Below are 18,281 nucleotides of genomic sequence, written 5' to 3'. Positions count from 1 at the left end.
CACCCTGCGCCATTCTCTCCCGTTTCTCCATACGTATAAAATACATCATACTAGTTCTTTTTTATTGTGGTTTTTTGAGACAAGTTTCATTATGTCGCCCTCGTTGTCCTGGAACTTGCTATGAATACCAGGCCTGTCTTGGGATTAAAGGCGTACACAACATTTCTTTCTTTCTTCTTCCTTTCCTTTCCTTCCTTCCTTCCTCCCCTCCCTTTCTTCCTTCTTTCCTTCCTTCCTTCCTTCCCTCCCTTCCTCCCTTCCTTTTTCATTTTGCTCGTAAATGTCGTAAGAAACGAATAACCAAAGGATGCAGTCAGCTTTATGTTTTCTCAGATGACAACATTGAGACTGTGCCCTAAACTACTACGGTGGTTTTAGGAAGTTTTATTTTTTATACATACGAGAGTGTCACCAGAGGCTAGAGGAGGGCTTGTATCCTTAGGAGCTGGCCTTAAGAGCCTCCTGACAGCAGGTGCTGAGAAAATGAGCAGCAAATGCCTTTACTGCCCTGCACTCTGCCATCTTTTCAGCCCCAGCTATGATCTTTTCTAAGTAAAAGGCTCTAATATCCCGTTCTATTCCCTCAAAGAAGCCTCCAGAAACTGCCATAACCTTCAAAATGAAAGGCTTTATAATGCAGAAAAATAAGGAAAAAGGTTCCCTTGCACTCAAAAGATGAAGCTTTCTGCAGTAAAACTTGAATGTTCTAAATGGAAAAGGCTGGAGCCTCTGCTGCCAGAACCAGTGCTTTTTGCTAGTCTTGCAAGGGTCAAAGGCTGAGGCCCAGCTTTTAGAACAAAAAGCTGGGGATAGGCTACATTTAGTTTGCAAACACTTGGCCCACTGGTCATCATGTTAAAAAAATTAATATATACATTTTGATGTAGCCTCTTTAATACCTGTTCCCAACTAAACTAGAATTTTCACCATGAGGCCTGATTCCCATAGTTTTGAGATTATGGCATAATGTGTGTCAAGGTATGGAAGAGAGGGTTCAAAGGAATAGGAGTCTCAGTCTTTGCGAAGGAAGATTTCGGGATATTATTGGATAAACACTACTAACAGTTGAAGTCACTGTCCATAAGGAAGATAGGGGAATTAGACGACGGCAAAGACTGTGCATTAGAGGTTTAAGAGAAAAGCAACATGGTGGTTACAGGTGATCAGACATACACCCCACTCCCATCCATACAGGACATCAAATTCTTAGCACAAAGGAGATTTATTACCTTGGGGGGGAGGCTGCAAAGGCAGTAGCAGCAAGGAAACTAGCAGGTATTTCTGCAGGGATGGGATTTTAAGGAGAAAAAGGAGACTCTCTGCTAGGGTGAGTTGGTAAATCCTGACTGGACATATTAGCCAAATAATGAATTTTGATTGTTGGATCTTGGTGTTTTGTCTCAGGAATGAGTCAGTGGACAAATAAGGGAATGGACCTTGGGGACTAGCTTTAGGAATGCCATCTAATGGTTTTTAGCAAGGGAGAGGAGGGTAAAAGGCGAAACTTGTTGGCACCATGTTTACCATGCTTGGGCCTGCTAGAGCCCCTCAAAAACACTTCAAGAAATCTCTTCAGACTTTCAAAAAATGGTTGGGAAGTATGATGGAAATTGGTTTAATAAACATTTTTGGAATGCCTGCTGAATGATGGACACTACTACTTCAGCATTAGGGTGAAAAAATGAACGACATGGTCTCTGCCTCAAGAGGTTTGCAATCTTAATTATGGAAGTAGATGATGGGACGTTTTCATAATGTGGTAGAGAAGATATTGTCTAGTGTGTTATGAAAGGAAAAAGGCCATTCAGCTTAATTTGATATTCCAGGAGAGTTTCTGGGAATAATATTCCTGAGAGTTAGGATTACCCACTGTGCTATGTGCTAGGCATGATGAATACAAAGTTTTCTCACAGATACACACACACATATGTGCATACAGGCGTGGTGCCAAGCACCTTTACCTGCTTAGCCACCTCACCAGTTGCCTTTTGACAATGCTTATTGAGAAAGTAAGGGTTGGTCTGTTTGCAACATTCATAACATGACGATGTCCATATGGAAGACACAGAGAAGGCAATGAAAGAGTACTTCCTTTATTATTTGAGGGCTCCTGTGCCACGGAGTAACATGGGGGACACTCTCTTGCCCTTAAGTGCCACTTTATCAATTCAATGGAGCTCTGTGTACTCCAGTCTGAGAACCTGATTATACTTTAGCTTGTGGGAAAACCCGAATTCTATTTTGTTAGTTAAACTATTCAGTATGATGAACACAAGCCAGGCATGGTGGCAAAGGCTTCCCATCCTAGTACTCCAGAGTCAGAAACAAGTGGGTCTTCATGAGTTCCAAGCCAGCCTGTTCTACATACCAGAACCCAAGATCTGGGGAAGAGGTAAAAAATAAAGACAGAGGTGAGGGATTTATGAATCACAGGAGTCCAGGAGAGTGTCCTGAGACCAAGGCCAGCCCCAAGGGCCTGTGGACTTACACAGAAGAGGAACAGTCAGCAAGGAAGCCAAATTATGGTTGTCAAGTTTGAAAATACCACTTGAGCACAGTGTATCAGAATCCACAGGATAGAGTTCTGAGAAGGAAAGAGAACGGCTTCGTTAGTACACAGACCAGCAAAGAAGCTGGTCCTCATCTTCAGAGCCTGTGGATGTTGCCTATGTGTAAGGATGTTCAGATGAGGAGGCTGCCCTCCATGACCCAGGAGGGCCCTAAGTGCCTTCTTGAAGATCTACAGAAAGGCAGAGGAAAGGTGATATGGGGAGCAGGTCCTGAGACTCCAGAGGCAGGGGATGACATCAGAATGACAGCAACAGGGGCTGCACGAGGCGGATGATGGACCCTTCATGGGAAGCTGCAGAGGGAGCACAGCTCTGCTGACACCTGGCCTCAAGCACTGAACCAGGGACTGGACTTCTGGCCTCTGCAACTGTGGAGAGAACACACTTCTGCGGTTCTAGGCCAACATGTCCATGGTAATTTACTACACAAGGGTCAGGAAACCAAATCCATTAGCACAGCAAGGAACCCTGAAAAATAACTGAGCAGGATAGAACACTAGTGAGCTGCCTGCATTTATCTTTTTCCATCTAATCTGAATAGCAGTGTAAAGAAAGACCACAACCATATTTAAAATGTAGAAAAAGCATTTGACAAAATTCACCAAAAGATTTGGCAAATCTTGACCCAAATCTTGCCCACTGCACACTCAGAATAGCATAGATTTAAACACAGAATGCAAAAGGTATGGTACCTTTTAGGTGGTAACGGAGGCCATCTTTGGAATTTCCTTAGTCTGTCCAGCTGTGGAAAGGTAGCTTATAACAGAAATTTGTTCCTTACAACTTCATAGGATGGGAAGTCCAAGGTAAGGCTCTAAGGCTGCGTGTCTAGTGAGGACTCTGAGTCCTGGCTGCTGCCCCGTGATATACTGCTTGCTGTTTGTATGGTCTGGCTCCCTGCTGGGTTGCAGTTTTGGCTCTGCCAGGAAAGCAGATCCAATCTCATCATCAGCTATGATGTTGAATTTCAGTGTTACAATTTTTCTTACTGGGTATTTTCTGTCCTCACTCTGTAACCTGGGCTGACTTGGAACTTAGTACATAGCTCAGGTTGTCTTTGAACTAGAGGCAATCCTCCTTAGTCTCCTGAGTGCTGGTTGTGAGTTGTGCTGGGAACTCCAGGGATGTAGAGCTTTCATGAGCTGTCATGTTCCTGTAATTATCCCCAGTAAACCCACTGAGGTTTGTAATGAGTCTTTTTCTGTCCTGCCAGCCAGCTTCTAAAAAAATGACATGGAGACTTCTGATTAATTATGAAAGCTTGGCCTATAGCTTAGGCTTTTTCCTAACTAGCTCTTAAACATAAGCCAACCCATTTATATTAATCTATGTTCTGTCACATGGTGTTACCTCCTCCATCTTGCACCTCAAGTTTCCTCCCTGGGTCTCCTGCATGCCTAGATTCCTCCTCCTCCTCCTCCCCCTCCTCCTTTCTTTCCCGGGAAGTCTCGCCTATACCTCCTGCCTGATTATTGGCCTTTCCGATTTTTATTACATCAATCCCAGCAACACCTTCACACAGTGTACAAATATCCCACAACAAGGGTTCACCAAGTTAGACTCAGGTAGAATCTTTGGTCTGTCGTCATCAGTGCCCTATCTGGGCTGAACTGATGTTTGCTCAGCTCATGTCTCTATTAGTTATTTTTTGTTGTTGCTGCTGTGACAAAATACCTAGTAAAAGCAACTTGAAGAAGGGTTTGTCCTGGCTTACAGAAGAGTTCATCCTGGCAGGTAACAAATAGCAACAGGATCTTGAGGTGGCTGATTACAGGCCACATCTGTAGTCAGGAAGCAGAGCTTGATGGATGCTTGTGTTCAGCGTTTCTCCTTTTTTGTGCACTCCAAGACCCTAACTCAAAGAACAGTACTGCCTATATTTAGGATAGGTCATCCCACACACCTCAACCTCATATAGATATAATCCTCACAACGAGATATGCTCAGATTTGTCTCCATGATGATTCTAAACCCCATCAAGGTAACAATCAACGCTAACCATTATGTTGCCCTGAAGTCATGCAATAGACAGCTAGTTTTTGAACCTTCCCAGAAGGCCTTAGGAGAGATGATTTGGTACCTGGCTCACGGATGATTACAGCAGGGGACACTGGCCTATCTTGACAGCCGGTTTAAAGGGCTGGAGTGATGGCTCAGTGGTTGGTGCTCTTTTAGAGGACCTGGTTCAGTTCCCAGTCACCCATATGGGTGGTTCACAATCATCCATGACTCCAGTTCCAGGAGATCAATGCCTAACATCAGGCACACACATGGTGCACATACAGGGAAAACACTCATACACATAAATCAACCTTTAAAAAATTAAAAGAAGGCTGGGTGGTGGTGGCGCACGCCTTTAATCCCAGCACTCGGGAGGCAGAGGCAGGCAGATCTCTGTGAGTTCGAGGCTAGCCTGGTCTCCAAAGTGAGTTCCAGGAAAGGTGCAAAACTACACAGAGAAACTCTGTCTCGAAAAACAAAAACAAAAACAAACAAAAAAATTATAAGAAGTGTTGGGGAAGTGGGACTGGCTGGTCTGTGTGTAAATGTACATGTGAAAGGGAGTCCATTGATGCTCTAGGACTCAATTATAAGGAGTCTGGCCTCAGCAATGCACTAGTTGTGGAAACACCAGAAAATAAAATGTCACGATTATCAGTCATACTATTCACATTTAATGCATACTTATATATCAAAGGACTGAACAGTGAAAAAAGGCACATGAGTTTGAGGGGCTTGTAGGTATGAGGGATACAGATAAGGAAGTGCTACAAAAGTTTAGTCATGTGGAACATGACAGCAGGAAGGTACAAATGGCGAGCACCTGCCTAGTGTTGAGGGGAAAGATCATGCAGAAGAGCTTCTGAAAGGAAATGATGTAAGCGGAAAACAGCCAGAAGACAAGGGGGAATTGTGTGCTGGGGGAGAGGTCTCTACACACTGCAGGGTAAGGGCAAGAGGTGAGGGAGAAATGAGGGATGTGAGACTAGGGTTACCTGAGGGCACATGTGGAGCCTCTGCAGTTTTAGGGATGGGAGAGTAGTAGATTTGAGTTTCTTCAGAGAACACTTTGGGGTAATACAGGGCTGATTGAAAAGAAAACTGCATTGGAGGTAAGGACATTTATCTAGGTGAGTGTCTCAGTGTGTTGAATATAATACCAGAGACCAGGGAACTTACAATGAAAAGCAATTTCTCTTTTGTAGTTCTGGAGGCAGTGGATTCCATGGTGCTAGAATCATTGTGTGGTGTGAGAGCAACAAAGGAGAAGGTAGGACGCCATTCTAGACACAACCACACTGGCTCACGAAGGGCATAGTTGCTTTTACACATTACATTTATCAACATTATTGCTTAGGGAAATAAATTTCCAGTGAGTACTGAGCAGGGTAGGGTGAGCCTGTAACCTCAGCACTTGGGAGGTAGGGACACTGGAGAAGCCAAGGAAGAAAGATCTTGAGTTTGAGGCCAGCCTGGGCTACATAGAGCCTGTCTTAAGAAAATCTAACCCCAAAAGTTGGTGACTACTGTGGTTTTCACTTACGTTTATGCATCTTGCTAAGGCTTAAGCCAGATCCACAGAAAAGACAGGAAGTGTGTGTGTATGTCCATATGCCTCTGTAATAATTCAGAAACTACAATAATTCTCTTCTTTACTGATAAGATAACCAAATAAATTATTAATAGGTGACTAAAATAACCAAATAAATTATTAATAGGTGACTAGTTTTCTAGTCCTAACAGCCAATAGAAAACAAAACACACAAACAGAACTTGGCAGAGACTATATAGCAAGAGCTGGCAAGTACAAAGCCCACACACATGGTCTCCAATCGTCACCTGAAACTGCTCACACTTGGTAAGCTGACAACCTGACCAGGGAAAGGAAGTAGGTTATCTTCCTTGTTGATATATCCCCACTTTACTTGCCAAGATTTATAAAGACATATTTGGGTATAATTGTTTTTTGTTTTAAAGCAGGGTCTTGCAATGCAGCCCAGGCTGTCCACAATCTTGTGATTCTCCTGCCTCAGCCTCTTGTGTGCTGGCATTACAGGTGTACGGCTCTGTTGGTTTTGTTTTTTGAGACAGGGTTTCTCTGTGTAGCCCAGGAACTCACTCTGTAGAACAGGCTGGCCTGGAACTCACAGAGCTCAGCCTGCCTCTGCCTCCAGAGCGCTGGGATTAGAGGCGTGCGCCATCACCGCCTGACTATTTTTTAATATATAAAGAGTAAAGAATTTCTTATGCTGCTGAGAGAAAACAACTTAGCAGTGGGAGAGGAAATTACAGCCAGGTGTACAGTTCAGAAGTGGGGCCTATCACTGGCCAAACCATTGCTTCAGAAATATTCCTGTTGCAATTCTAGGAGGCAGAAGAAGACATTCAAAGTAGTTACATTTTGGAAAAAAAAACAAAAACCAAGGATAATTTGTGACCCTATCAACATTTTACCAGGAAAGAAAACCCACCAGTAATTCAAAGCTAGAAGCAGGTGGGAGCACGCACCTGTGATCTCCGGAGCTCAGTCTGTCTACTGTCTGTGTGAGAACTCAGCCTTTTTGTTTTCTATGGTTTTTGTTCTGTGTTTGTTTGTTTAAAAATAGTCAAGGCATGGCAGTGGTGGTGCATACCTTTAATCCCAGCGCTCGGGAGGCAGAGGCAGGCAGATAGATTTCTGTGAGTTCGAGGCCAGCCTGGTCTATAGAGTGAGTTTCAGGACAGCCAGGGCTACACAGAGAAAACCTGTCTTGAAAAACAAAACAGAACAAAAACAAATAAATAAAAATGAGTAAATAAAAACCAAGCAGCCAAATCTAAAGCTGCTAGCTCCACCGACCGACCCAGGTGTCCTCTCCACAGACTCCACAGCTGAGCCGGCCTTTCACCCTCTGCCTCAGAGCAAGGCTTCCCTAGCTCCTTTTCCCAGAAGCCTCTGAGATTTAGTCTTCCAGTCCAGTTGGTTTTTCTCTTACTCTCTAATAGAATTCTGCTTTAAAACTAAAGAAATACAAAGAACCAAGTACTTGGAAAAAAATTGAACTTCAAGAAAAAAAGAAAATCCTAGTTTTAGGTGAGGTTTTTGAGTCCACTTTAAACAGGAGCGTATTCCTTTTCCAAATGAGCATTTTATTTGAACAGATACATAAAAATGATTCCAATTTTAAAAAAATACTAAAACATACATCAACCATAAAAGCACTTCCTCTGACTGGAGGAAAATGGGAGTGGCTATTTTCAAAATAGCCATAAACACAAGGAGCCAACATAGCAATCATGACACGCATACATCACTTTCTTGACAAAAATAAGTTGTTCTAACACGAATGTTTTGTTCCAGCTCCTCCTGTACATTCCCCATAAAATCTGTTTGCGTATGTGACTCAAAGGCACTCAGTTCAGAGGTTATAAAGTCCTGAGCTCAAGTAGGAAACAAGATTCCCAACTAAAATTTGAACATAAATTCCAGTAGAACACGAAATGTTTGAAAATGTAGTATTGTATATAAATAATTCATAACAAGAACACAGAATGCTAGACAAGACCACGCACATAAGGTGAAGGAATATCCTCAGAATCAAACCAGTTTCCCTTATTCAAGTTTATTTCAAGTCCTAAAGCTGATTGCTGTTGTTGTCATTTGAAATTGTAGGAAAGTTAAAGTTTTAAAAAATATGAAAAATGCTTAAATTTAGATTAAAAAACAAAAACAAAAGCAAATCAAACCGAAACAGAAATAGTTCCTAAGCCTAGTCCCCCAAACCATGAAAAGGCTCTGATGGGAAAAAGCAGCGGAGACTGAAGGAAGGCATCAGACTGAACCGAAGACTCAATGAGCGACTGAGAACTAAAGGACAGCTTTAAAGGCACCCACTCAAGGAGCAGTTATAATTGGTCATCCAAACTCTGCCCTTAGCATTCTCTTAACAAAACAGGAACACATTTACAGATGAAAAAGTCAAGTTCACTAACACTAGGTAGGGTCAAAATTCAAGCTCAAAATTAAATCTGTATTTTGTTGCAAGGAAATGAGAAATTTACCTATAGTAATTTTCTACTGCTACTAAATTAAAGCGAGAGTTGATATCCTTTTAACATACATGGTTTGACAGATACTTTCTTAGTTTTAAAATACTTTTTCATATGTGCATAGAAACGTAATGAGGATGAGGACATCTCCTGCAACATCCATAAAGTTCATAAGGCCCATCACTGTTAGTCACCTTAGATGTAAATGCAGTAGGCCGGTAAGTTAAAGCTGGCCCCTACAGTTTTCAAAGTGCTCCTCTTCCCACCGACGAGTGCCTCAGTTTCCTGGGTTTTCTGGGTGACGATTACTTTCAGTTCTTTTTTCTGGTGATATATACAAGAAGTTACAGCAGATATACAAAGGGAAGACCAGAAGCCTGCTGTCCAAGTTCATCACCACTTGTTCCTACAAGACAGATTGGTAGGTTTAATGACAAGTAGACAGCAATGTTTTATAACATTTCTAAGTCAAGCTGTTGAATGAAATGAACTAAAGCAGCAGCGTGGGATGAAGCACTCACCACAGCTCTAATTGTAGACTCCGGCCCATTAGATGTGTGTATGAGCTTGTTAGCCACATTTCCCTCACTGTTTGGCTCCCTCACTGTTTAGCTCCTGGCTCATAGGATGGTACTGAGGACTAAAGCGGACAGACAGAACCAGCTACTCAACAGGGCAGCTATTTTCAGTTTTATAAGAGTCTCTATCAAGTTCCTGCGTATTTTATGAGCACAGAGTAAACAGAGGCTGGGCTCACAGCTCAGAGGCAGAGCACATGCATAGTGCTATCTGAGCTCGTCACTACTTTGAGTCCAGCATGCACAGGCTCTAGTTTCAATCCCCAGCACCTGAAGCAACCAACACACAAGCCCCTATGCACAGTGAACTGCTCACTTGGTTTCAGTTTTTAAGACACCAGTACAGACCACTAGACTGAAGCAGGGAGTCGATGCTGTCGTCACCAAGCACAGCCCTGCCCTTATCTAAATACCCCACTATGCCTAGAACACAGCACATAGTATTATCATGTAAAAGCATTTTGAGTTCAGCTACATCTATGCACATGAAACCTCCCAAAGACAGGTGGTGAGAGCCACAAGGGAACCACTGGTGCCTTGGATCTCTCTGGACTTCACAGATCTGTCCCAGAACCAGAGAGCAGAGTAAACCCTTAAAGAAGCAGCACTGAAATGACGGTCCCACATCTAACCCCAAGGGACGTCCCACAGGCTGCAGGCATCGGTCATGTTATTCTATACATTTCAGAGACTACTAAAAGCACTGTTTAGAGTCTGAAGCCCAATTCCTATACAGATCAACTATGTGAGTGACCAAAGTAGGCTTAAAGAGCTCTTTTTGCTGTTGTTGTTGATTGAGACAGGGTTTGACTGTGTAGCTCTGGCTGTCCTGGAACTCACTCTGTAGACCAGGCTGGCCTCCAACTCACAGAGATCCACCTGCCTCTGCCTCCCGAGTGCTGGGATTAAAGGTGTGCTAGCACCGATAATAGTACAACTTTTGTATGGGGGGGGGGGGAGATTTAAGAACATAAATTTAGGTAAATGTATAGAAATTTTATTCAAATATAGCCCACAATTTCTCTGTACTCCTCCCCAAAGGGAAGGTGGTATTCAGGAAAATCTCAGGGAGTAAAATCAGGACACTGTCATATTGGCAGACGGGCAAACAGTGCTGCCAAAAGGAATGTCAGCACACATCTGAGCCACTCTGCCTTGGGCCAAACTTGTCCTGTCCCTTCGACCCGAGTACAGCTTTACTAAGCCTTCACATCACATTTACTAAACTTGATGATTATCTTTGAAGCCATGCACACTGATGATAAAGAAAAAAAATCCCAACTGTGCACTGACAAAATCCAAACAAACAACCAATGTCAGGGGTCTGAGTGCAGTTAAAACTGGCCTCAGGTAGGTCGAAGGGCTAACTCCAGGGAAAAGAGGAAGCCGATGTCACTGTCTCAGGCCCAATGGACACATCAGTCTTGGAGTAAACTACATTAATCCCTCTCTCCAATCCCTAACACACTAGATGGCTTCCGGCATCCTCAAACCTTTAAACTCTACTCCGTACGCCTCCACCGAAACACCTGCATGGTGAAGTGCTCTCTGCAGGGTCCACTCTGGCTGTGCATAGCAGCAGCACACACCCAGGTTCTTTGCACACCAGGGCCTGCTTCCAGACAAAGAACTCACACTGCTGTGCGCAGTGTCTCCACCACCTCACCCCTGTGTTTAGACCGAGAGCCCATCTAACCTCCACTGGGGACTTGAGGAGAGAAACAGCTCTGATTCCTCCTTTCTGAGCACCTATCCTGTATGCTTTCACTCTGGCCTTCACTCCCCATCCTTGCTCCTGAATGTCTCCCAGGATCTTTATTCATTTATTTAGCTCCTATCTGACAGATCAGTCTTCCATTATGTCCCATATAGTGAACTCCTGGATGGCCAGGGCTTAGAGAGACACTGATAAAACCAGTTTTAAAATGAAACCAAGTGCATGCCCTCTGATAAAGAAACATTATCTAATGTAAAAAGTCATAAAGGAACAGAAAAAAGTACTGATGACAATTACACAGTCTTAATAAGAATAAGAATCACTCCAAAAGAAGAAATCACTGAGGGAAAAAGAAGCTGATCACCTTAAAGATTTGGAAACTGGCAACATGTGACAAACATTGCTCAATGTAAGTCATCAGTTTACACGGGGAGTCAAACAGAAACAAAAACCCAATTATACCAGCAATCCAACAAGTGAAATTTAAAGCTAACACAATTTGTACTTTCTTCCTTTCTTTTGTTTTTTGTAAAGATTTATTTATTTCCCATGTTTGTGTGTGCCTGAGTATATGCGTGTGTATGCAGTGCCCTCAGAGTTAGAAGAGGACATCTGATCTCTGGAACTAGAGTTACAGACAGTTGTGAGCTGCCAAATGTGGGAGCTGGGAATCAGACCCATGTCCTCTGCTAGAGAGCAGGAGCTCTTAACCACTGAGTCACCTCTCCAGCCCCCGAATTTACTTTCCACATCAAGTAAAAGATTAGAATGAATGCAATACTCTACTGGATGTACTCTCCTCTGCTGCTCAGAGGGCTGCAATCTGGCCATTAGAAAGGCATGTGCTGCCAGGAGCAGTGGTACACACTTGCATTACCAGTGACCAGACAGCCGGGGCAGAACGACCAGTGAGAGCCAGTCTAGGCTAAAACACATAAACACACAATAAATAATAGAAAAATACATGTGGGTATGTGTATTTCTTATAATAAAAACATTAAGAGACAACTTTTACCCAGTAAAGATGAATAATCTAAATTATGGTATTTGCTGGTTTTTTCCAGCCTAATACCTGTAACACATGGAAAACACATACACATAAGTGACCAACCAAAAGCCTCCGGCCTTCCCCTGCAGTCCGTCACACCTGCTCTATCCGTACTGAACTCGCTCCACCTCCCTCAGTTCTGAAGTGACCAGCAGCTCTCTTGCCCCTGTCTCACGCACCTGAGGCTTCTTAGGCTCACTTTTTCAGCCCAAGTGTTCCCTGAGCTGTCCTCACACTCATCTTCAACCTTGAAGCACGGGTTAGGGCTTCTCCTCCTCCACTGTCAGCCATCACATCTACCGTCAGCAATGCGACAGGGGTCAGGGCTTCTCCCTCTACATCACACAGCGCTCTGGGATCATGCTACAGTGCTTCTTACTAGGCTAACCCAACACAGGCTCATGTGGATTTCCTCCCCTACAGGAACAGAACTCAGCATGCAGTAGGCACAACAGCACTAGGCAAATAAAGTAGGTATGTAGTTAACTTGCCCTGGAGCCTTTTAGCTTTCTGGATGCTTTGAGGTGTCTGGATGCTATTTGTTATGAAGTTCCAGACAGAAGGTAAGGACAGACATTGCTCATTTAGTCACAGGGCCAACAGGAAATTTCAGTGCAGGAAGACAGGGATTTGAAGGACCTCATTCCATATCTGTTGAAAAAGACATTTCCGGCCGGGCGGTGGTGGCGCACGCCTTTAATCCCAGCACTCAGGAGGCAGAGCCAGGTGGATCTCTGTTGAGTTCAAGGCCAGCCTGGGCTACAGAGTGAGTTTCAGGAAAGGCGCCAAAGCTACACAGAGAAGCTCTGTCTAAAAAAAGAAAGAAAGGAAAGGACATTCCCACATACGACTTGCCATGCCTGCGTCTCTTTCTGCTTCTGTGGATCTGCAACAGTGCTCAGCGCCTCTCTCACACGGCCAGCACTCTGCCATGAGCTGTGCCCGCCCTTCGCATGGGCAGCAAGAGTGGAAGTGCACGCTAGGGAACTGTGGTGGGAGGTTCCCTAAGGCCCTTGGGGCACAGCTACTGAGTCTCCTCAGTGCCAGCTCTCCCACCTGAGGAAGTAAGGGCTCAGCAAAGGACTTCCTACCAATGTGGTAGGCTTTTCAAAGAAACACATTTCCTCACCATTTAGCACTCTCATTTTTGTTTACTTTCTCATCCTAACATTTCAAAGTTTATGCATGCATGTGGATGATGACATGACCAATGACTTCAGAGATAATATGGAGACTGTTATGGATGTCTATCCTCTTCCACTCAGGAGCAATAGAGGGTTGTCAGGCATCTTCAGGACATCTGCTGTGAGAGTGTGAATAAGCGCTCCCGGGTACAGGATAGAAGAAGCACTGCACAGCTTTGTGAAGATGATATTCACAGGAAGTATTTCCTTACCACCAACTCCTTCCTTCCCCTCAGATGATCTTTTGTTTGGTTTTGTTTTTGTTTTTGGAGACAGGGTTTCTCTGTTTAACAGCTCTGACTGTCCTGGCATTTGCTCTATAGACTAGACCTGCCTTGAACTCACAGTGATCCACCTGCCTCTGTCTCCTGAGTGCTGGGACTAAAGGTGTGCGCTACCACCACCTGGTGAGAGGATCTTTTTGTTTCAAAGGGTAGAGTAGCTCTCATCTGAAAGTCTTGAGACCAGACTGTCAGCCTTTGTATTTTTCCAGATTTCAGAACATCTTAAGTCTACACACAGATTCATTTGTGTTTCATACATACATTCATACAAAGAGACTCAAAGTAACTGTATGCACCATTTATTGGAAATATTGTTTCATGATGGACTGCTCCCTATGGTGCTCAGAACACTTCAGATTTTAATACAGCATTTTGGGTTTCATGGTTTTGGATCCAGGACACCAGGTCTACAGTGCTGGAATCAATCGAGCTCTGCAGAAGTGACCAGGATATTTTCACCTTTACTTTGCAACAAAAATTCAACTAATTTTCACATCAAAATATTGTCATTTTAATGTCAGTTTTACTTAAGAGCTTCAAAGACTCCAAACACACATACAATGCAGCCAAGTGGCAAGCACACACGCACACAAGCACACATGCATGTAAGCACACAAGCACACATGCACACAAGCACACACAAACACACATGCACATAAGCACACATGCACCCATACACGCACACATGCACACACAAGCACACATGCACACAAGCACACACGCACACAAGCACACATACCTGGTCTTTTTCAAGCGTCAGTATTTGGTAGCCAGTTGCTCTACTGCATATGAGTTTTCCACTACTGTCAAAAGAAGCCAATCGCAATCTAAAATTAAAAAAAAAATACAATTTTAACGTGGAGACTAATATAAACAAGGTCTTCCCCATTCTACTTTTTCCCTCTATATCCCTGGAAGCCTTATTTCTGGCAGTGCTGTGGACTGAGCCCAGCCCAGCGCCCTGGACATGCTAGGCAAATGTTAACACAGCTACAGCTCCAACCCTTGGTTTTTAGGAACAGGTCTCATTATGGAGCTCAGACTGGCCTTGAACCATGATCTTCCTGCCTCTACCTCTACTACTTACAGGAGTGAGTCCTTTATAAAGGATTTTAAAATTAACTCTATTCAGACTTCTAATTTGTGTTATTCTAATTATTGTATAAAAACAACTCTGAAGTGACCTGTCATCACCATGGTGAGACACACACATATATGAAGCTTACTATTTAGTTTCTTTGCAATGGCATCACCACATCTGTCCTCAGAGCATTTCCACCTTCCCCAGCTGACACCATCCCCACTCTTCAAATCTCTTCCCCCAGCTTACTTTCTATCCCCATCAACTTTTCTATTCTAGGCATGAGTGGAATCAGGATTGCTGGAGGGTAGAAGCAACCTGTGTGAGGCTTGAAAGATAACTGGATAAACATGGGTGGTAATGCCCACACCGCAGAACATGAGTCATCCTTCAAAGGGGAAGTCCAACAAAAGGCCAGCAATCCTGATGGAGTTGATTTTGCAAATAGCATCACTCAGCTACTTGTCCCTGTCAGTCCACAGCACCAGCTCCAGGAAGGACTTTCAGGCAGGGCTTTCTAAGAACGCCTGTCTTACTCTAGTGTGCACATTTTATTTGCTAGGAATGTAACATGGTGACAGTTTCGTGCTTGGAATCAAGTTGTCCTTCATTCCTATTCTAGCTGCTTATCCTGACACTCAAGACCTTCTCTTCTTGTTTACGGAGATATATTCAAAGAAATGGCGTTTTCTCAGCTCCTGGTACTTCCCCATATACTGCGTCTTACCCAAGTCCTACACTGGTGATCAAGGTTTCATCTCATTTCTTACCCTTTCACTGGTGTAGGAAGTGGGGGTGCCATCCTACCTAAATGCTATGCTCCTTCGAGGCTGTAAGCTGACAGATCCACTACATGGCTGATTCAGTGTATTGCGTTTGAAAATGATGTACCGATTGGTGTAAGTCACAAGGAGGTCAAAGCCGAAATTAAAACCCGTCCACCGCCAGCAGTACTAAGAAATACAAAAGATTCATTTCAGTTCATCACATTAGCAAATCATAAATTAAAAGTTCAAGTTTTTTTTTTCCCCCTTTTACATCAAGTATGTGCAAAGAAAAGCACTTTCTGTCTGTGTCTCTCCCATATGACTCTGCTCAAAACATCCGCCCTGGACTTGAGACCCCTTCTGTGGCCAGACTCCCCAAGCGTTATCCTATACTTCCCTTCACATTGCAGTCCCATTCCAGGCAACCACGCCTCCCACTACAGTTCTGAGTACAGACAGCTTGGGTACCTGGCATCTGTAGTAAAAGCGACTAGGCTCAGAAGTTCTCTAAAATGCTTCAACCAACTGCCAGACACATGAAGGCCACTCCAGATAGCATCGCCACAGCTACCAGTTAATCAGAGAGGGAAGTAAGGCAGTGTGGGAAAGGATAGAGTGTTAATACAGACACGATGAAATGCATTTTAAGGATTGACCCTTGAGGGATTTCTCATTGACACAAAGAGTGGAAGGAAAGAATTAGGCATCCACATAAATGCAGTTTGGAGCATAGATGACAGATGAACAAAGGTGCTATCTCCAAGTAGGAATCCTGGGGAAAACTGAGGAATGCTCCATCTGAGATGCTCTAGGTATCTGAGAAAGATGTCCAGCGGGAGTCAAGAGCCATTTCTGCAGACAGGCTGTAATGTCAAGGGAATAAATGAGAGCACATGGGACTGAGCATAGACAGGGACTAAGACCCGAATCTCAGTCAGTAGTACTGCTAAGGAAGAGAAGAATCTAGTAGACTTTAGAAGGAGCAGCCAATGACATAGGAAGACAACTGTCTGAGCAAGTGTCCTGGAAGTCAAGTGGAAAGAGACGCCAGCAGGGATAAGTGAAAAAGCTCATTGTTGCCAAGAGCATCAAGAAGAGAACAAGACTTGAACATGGATCATCACTGACACTGCTGTGGCAGTTCCAGTGGAGTGCTGAGAATAACTGCAGGGGAGTCAGAAGAGAGATGAGCCAGAACTAGCAGGAGGTGTGCAGCCAAAGAGCAGTCAGTCCTCAGGACCAACAGTCAGGATCTGAATGAGTAGGTGCAGCAGAAGAGCAGTGTGGATGGTGCAGCGGAGGGAGGTGGGCACTTCAGGCTTCTCAGTGTTAAAAAAGATGGAATCAACGGGCGGTGGTAGTGCACACCTTTAATCCCAGCACTTGGGAGGCAGAGGCAGGTGGATCTTTGAGTTCCAGGATAGCCAGAGCTACACAGAGAAACTCTGTCTTGAAAAACAAAAACAAAAACAAAAAGATGGAATCAAGATGGTGGGCAAGACAAAACAGACAGCTCAGGACAGTGGCAGGTCAGGGAGGCTGGCAGACTGCTGAAAGGAAGGTATACAGACTCCTACCGAAGTGAAAGTCAAGGCACCGTGTGAGCATCGGATGAACAGCATGGCCCTCATAAAGTGAGAAGGCGGAGTCACTTCAGACAGGGAGGACATGTCCACTGGAGAAAGGTAGACAGCCTACCATGCAGCACCACAGACCTGGGTGATGTTCATGGTTACAACACTAAGGAAAACGCACCAGGAACGGTGCTTGTCTCTAGCCTTGTTCTGGCTAGTCTTACATCAACTTGACACAAGCTAGAGTCACTTGAGAAGGAAACCTGATTGAGAAAATGTCCACACAAATTGTCCTGTAGGGCATTTTCTTGATTAATGATTGATGTGGGAGGTGCCCTTGTGGGTGGTGCCACCCCTGGGCTGGTGGTCCTGGATGGTGTAGGACAGCAGGCTGAACAAGCCATGAGGAACAAGCCAGTAAACAGCATCCTCCATGGTCTCTGCTTCAGCTCCTGCCTCCAGGTTCCTGCCCTAACTTCCTTCAGTGATGGGATTACAATCTACAACAACAAAGGCAGCTCTTCATGTGGAGAGCATTCTGAAGGGACATACGACTTTGAGTTAGAGTAACTGTCAAACAGAACCTCACTAAGACTACGCAACACCTCCCACACAAACAATCTCAACTTCTGTACTGCAGAGGGACCTTCTCAAGCTTCTCGTCTGGACTCTAAACCCAAGTTCAATGGTTTCAAACAAGACTGAGTAACTACTGAGTATGGTGGCTGTAACCCTTGTTCAGGACACCAAGCTGCAGAAAAGATGAAGTAAGGTCTCCTTAAGCCATGACATTCTAGTAATCAGGAGTCCCAGACATTTGCTTTCTTACACTTAAACTACTTTAAAAGAACATGTACTTATTTATTTTTGAGGCAGTACGAGTGCCATGGATATCCCACTTTTAAATATCATATTAGGAAAAACTGCAAACACATGAAAGTAAAGCAAAGAGTATAAGAGAATTTCCTCAGTAAGCTGAGAACATACAGACCACAGACGTACTTACTTCGCCATCTTTGGCAAGCTTTCTACCACACCTCATGCTATTTCCCTCAAGTTCTTCTTTATTGATTTCTTGAGGCCTAAAATGATATAAGAGTCATGAGCTTTCATAGATAATAGGCAACTAGCAATTGAAAAAAAAAAAAGAGCTGAGTTTAAAAGAACAGAAAATTGCTGGGCAGTGGTAGCGGACACCTTTAATTCCAATGCTCAGGAGGCAGAAGCAGGCAGATCTCTGAGAGTTTGAGGCCAGCCTGGTCTACAGAGCGAGTTCCAGGACAGCCAAGGCTACATAAAACTCAAGGGGAGGGTGGGTCAGCCCAGGATAAGTGTTATTTGCACCTGAGGGGGTGTTTGGTAGAATGTGTATTCTTTGCAGGGGAGGAATACAAACAAACAGTCTATTTTTCCTTTTTTGTTTACAGAGTGTCAAACGGACATAGGAT

At 44.0% G+C, this 18,281-nt stretch overlaps 1 protein-coding gene across 2 annotated transcripts in view; it reads right to left on the bottom strand.

Annotated features, from left to right (window-relative positions):
• Nucleotides 1-7,679: 7,679 nt before the first annotated feature.
• Nucleotides 7,680-18,281, bottom strand: part of Gmcl1 (germ cell-less 1, spermatogenesis associated) — a 39,181-nt gene continuing 28,579 nt past the window's right edge. Inside the window, exons 11-14 of one of the 2 annotated variants that reach the window (XM_059258130.1) lie at nt 17,840-17,915; nt 15,300-15,445; nt 14,151-14,238; nt 7,680-9,006 (exon numbers count right to left, since the gene is read on the bottom strand). In XM_059258130.1, coding sequence (XP_059114113.1) covers nt 8,878-9,006; nt 14,151-14,238; nt 15,300-15,445; nt 17,840-17,915 — 439 coding nt within the window. In that variant the 3' untranslated portion in view covers nt 7,680-8,877. Of the gene's footprint in view, nt 9,007-13,724; nt 13,844-14,150; nt 14,239-15,299; nt 15,446-17,839; nt 17,916-18,281 lie in introns of those variants that run through there. The other variant, XM_059258131.1, reaches the window with a different exon arrangement.

Source organism: Peromyscus eremicus, chromosome 3, assembly GCF_949786415.1.
Source record: "Peromyscus eremicus chromosome 3, PerEre_H2_v1, whole genome shotgun sequence".
NCBI classification, from domain to species: Eukaryota; Metazoa; Chordata; class Mammalia; order Rodentia; family Cricetidae; genus Peromyscus; species Peromyscus eremicus.
The sequence above is the reverse complement of the archived record's forward strand: the minus strand, read 5'-3'. Positions and strand labels throughout refer to the sequence as shown.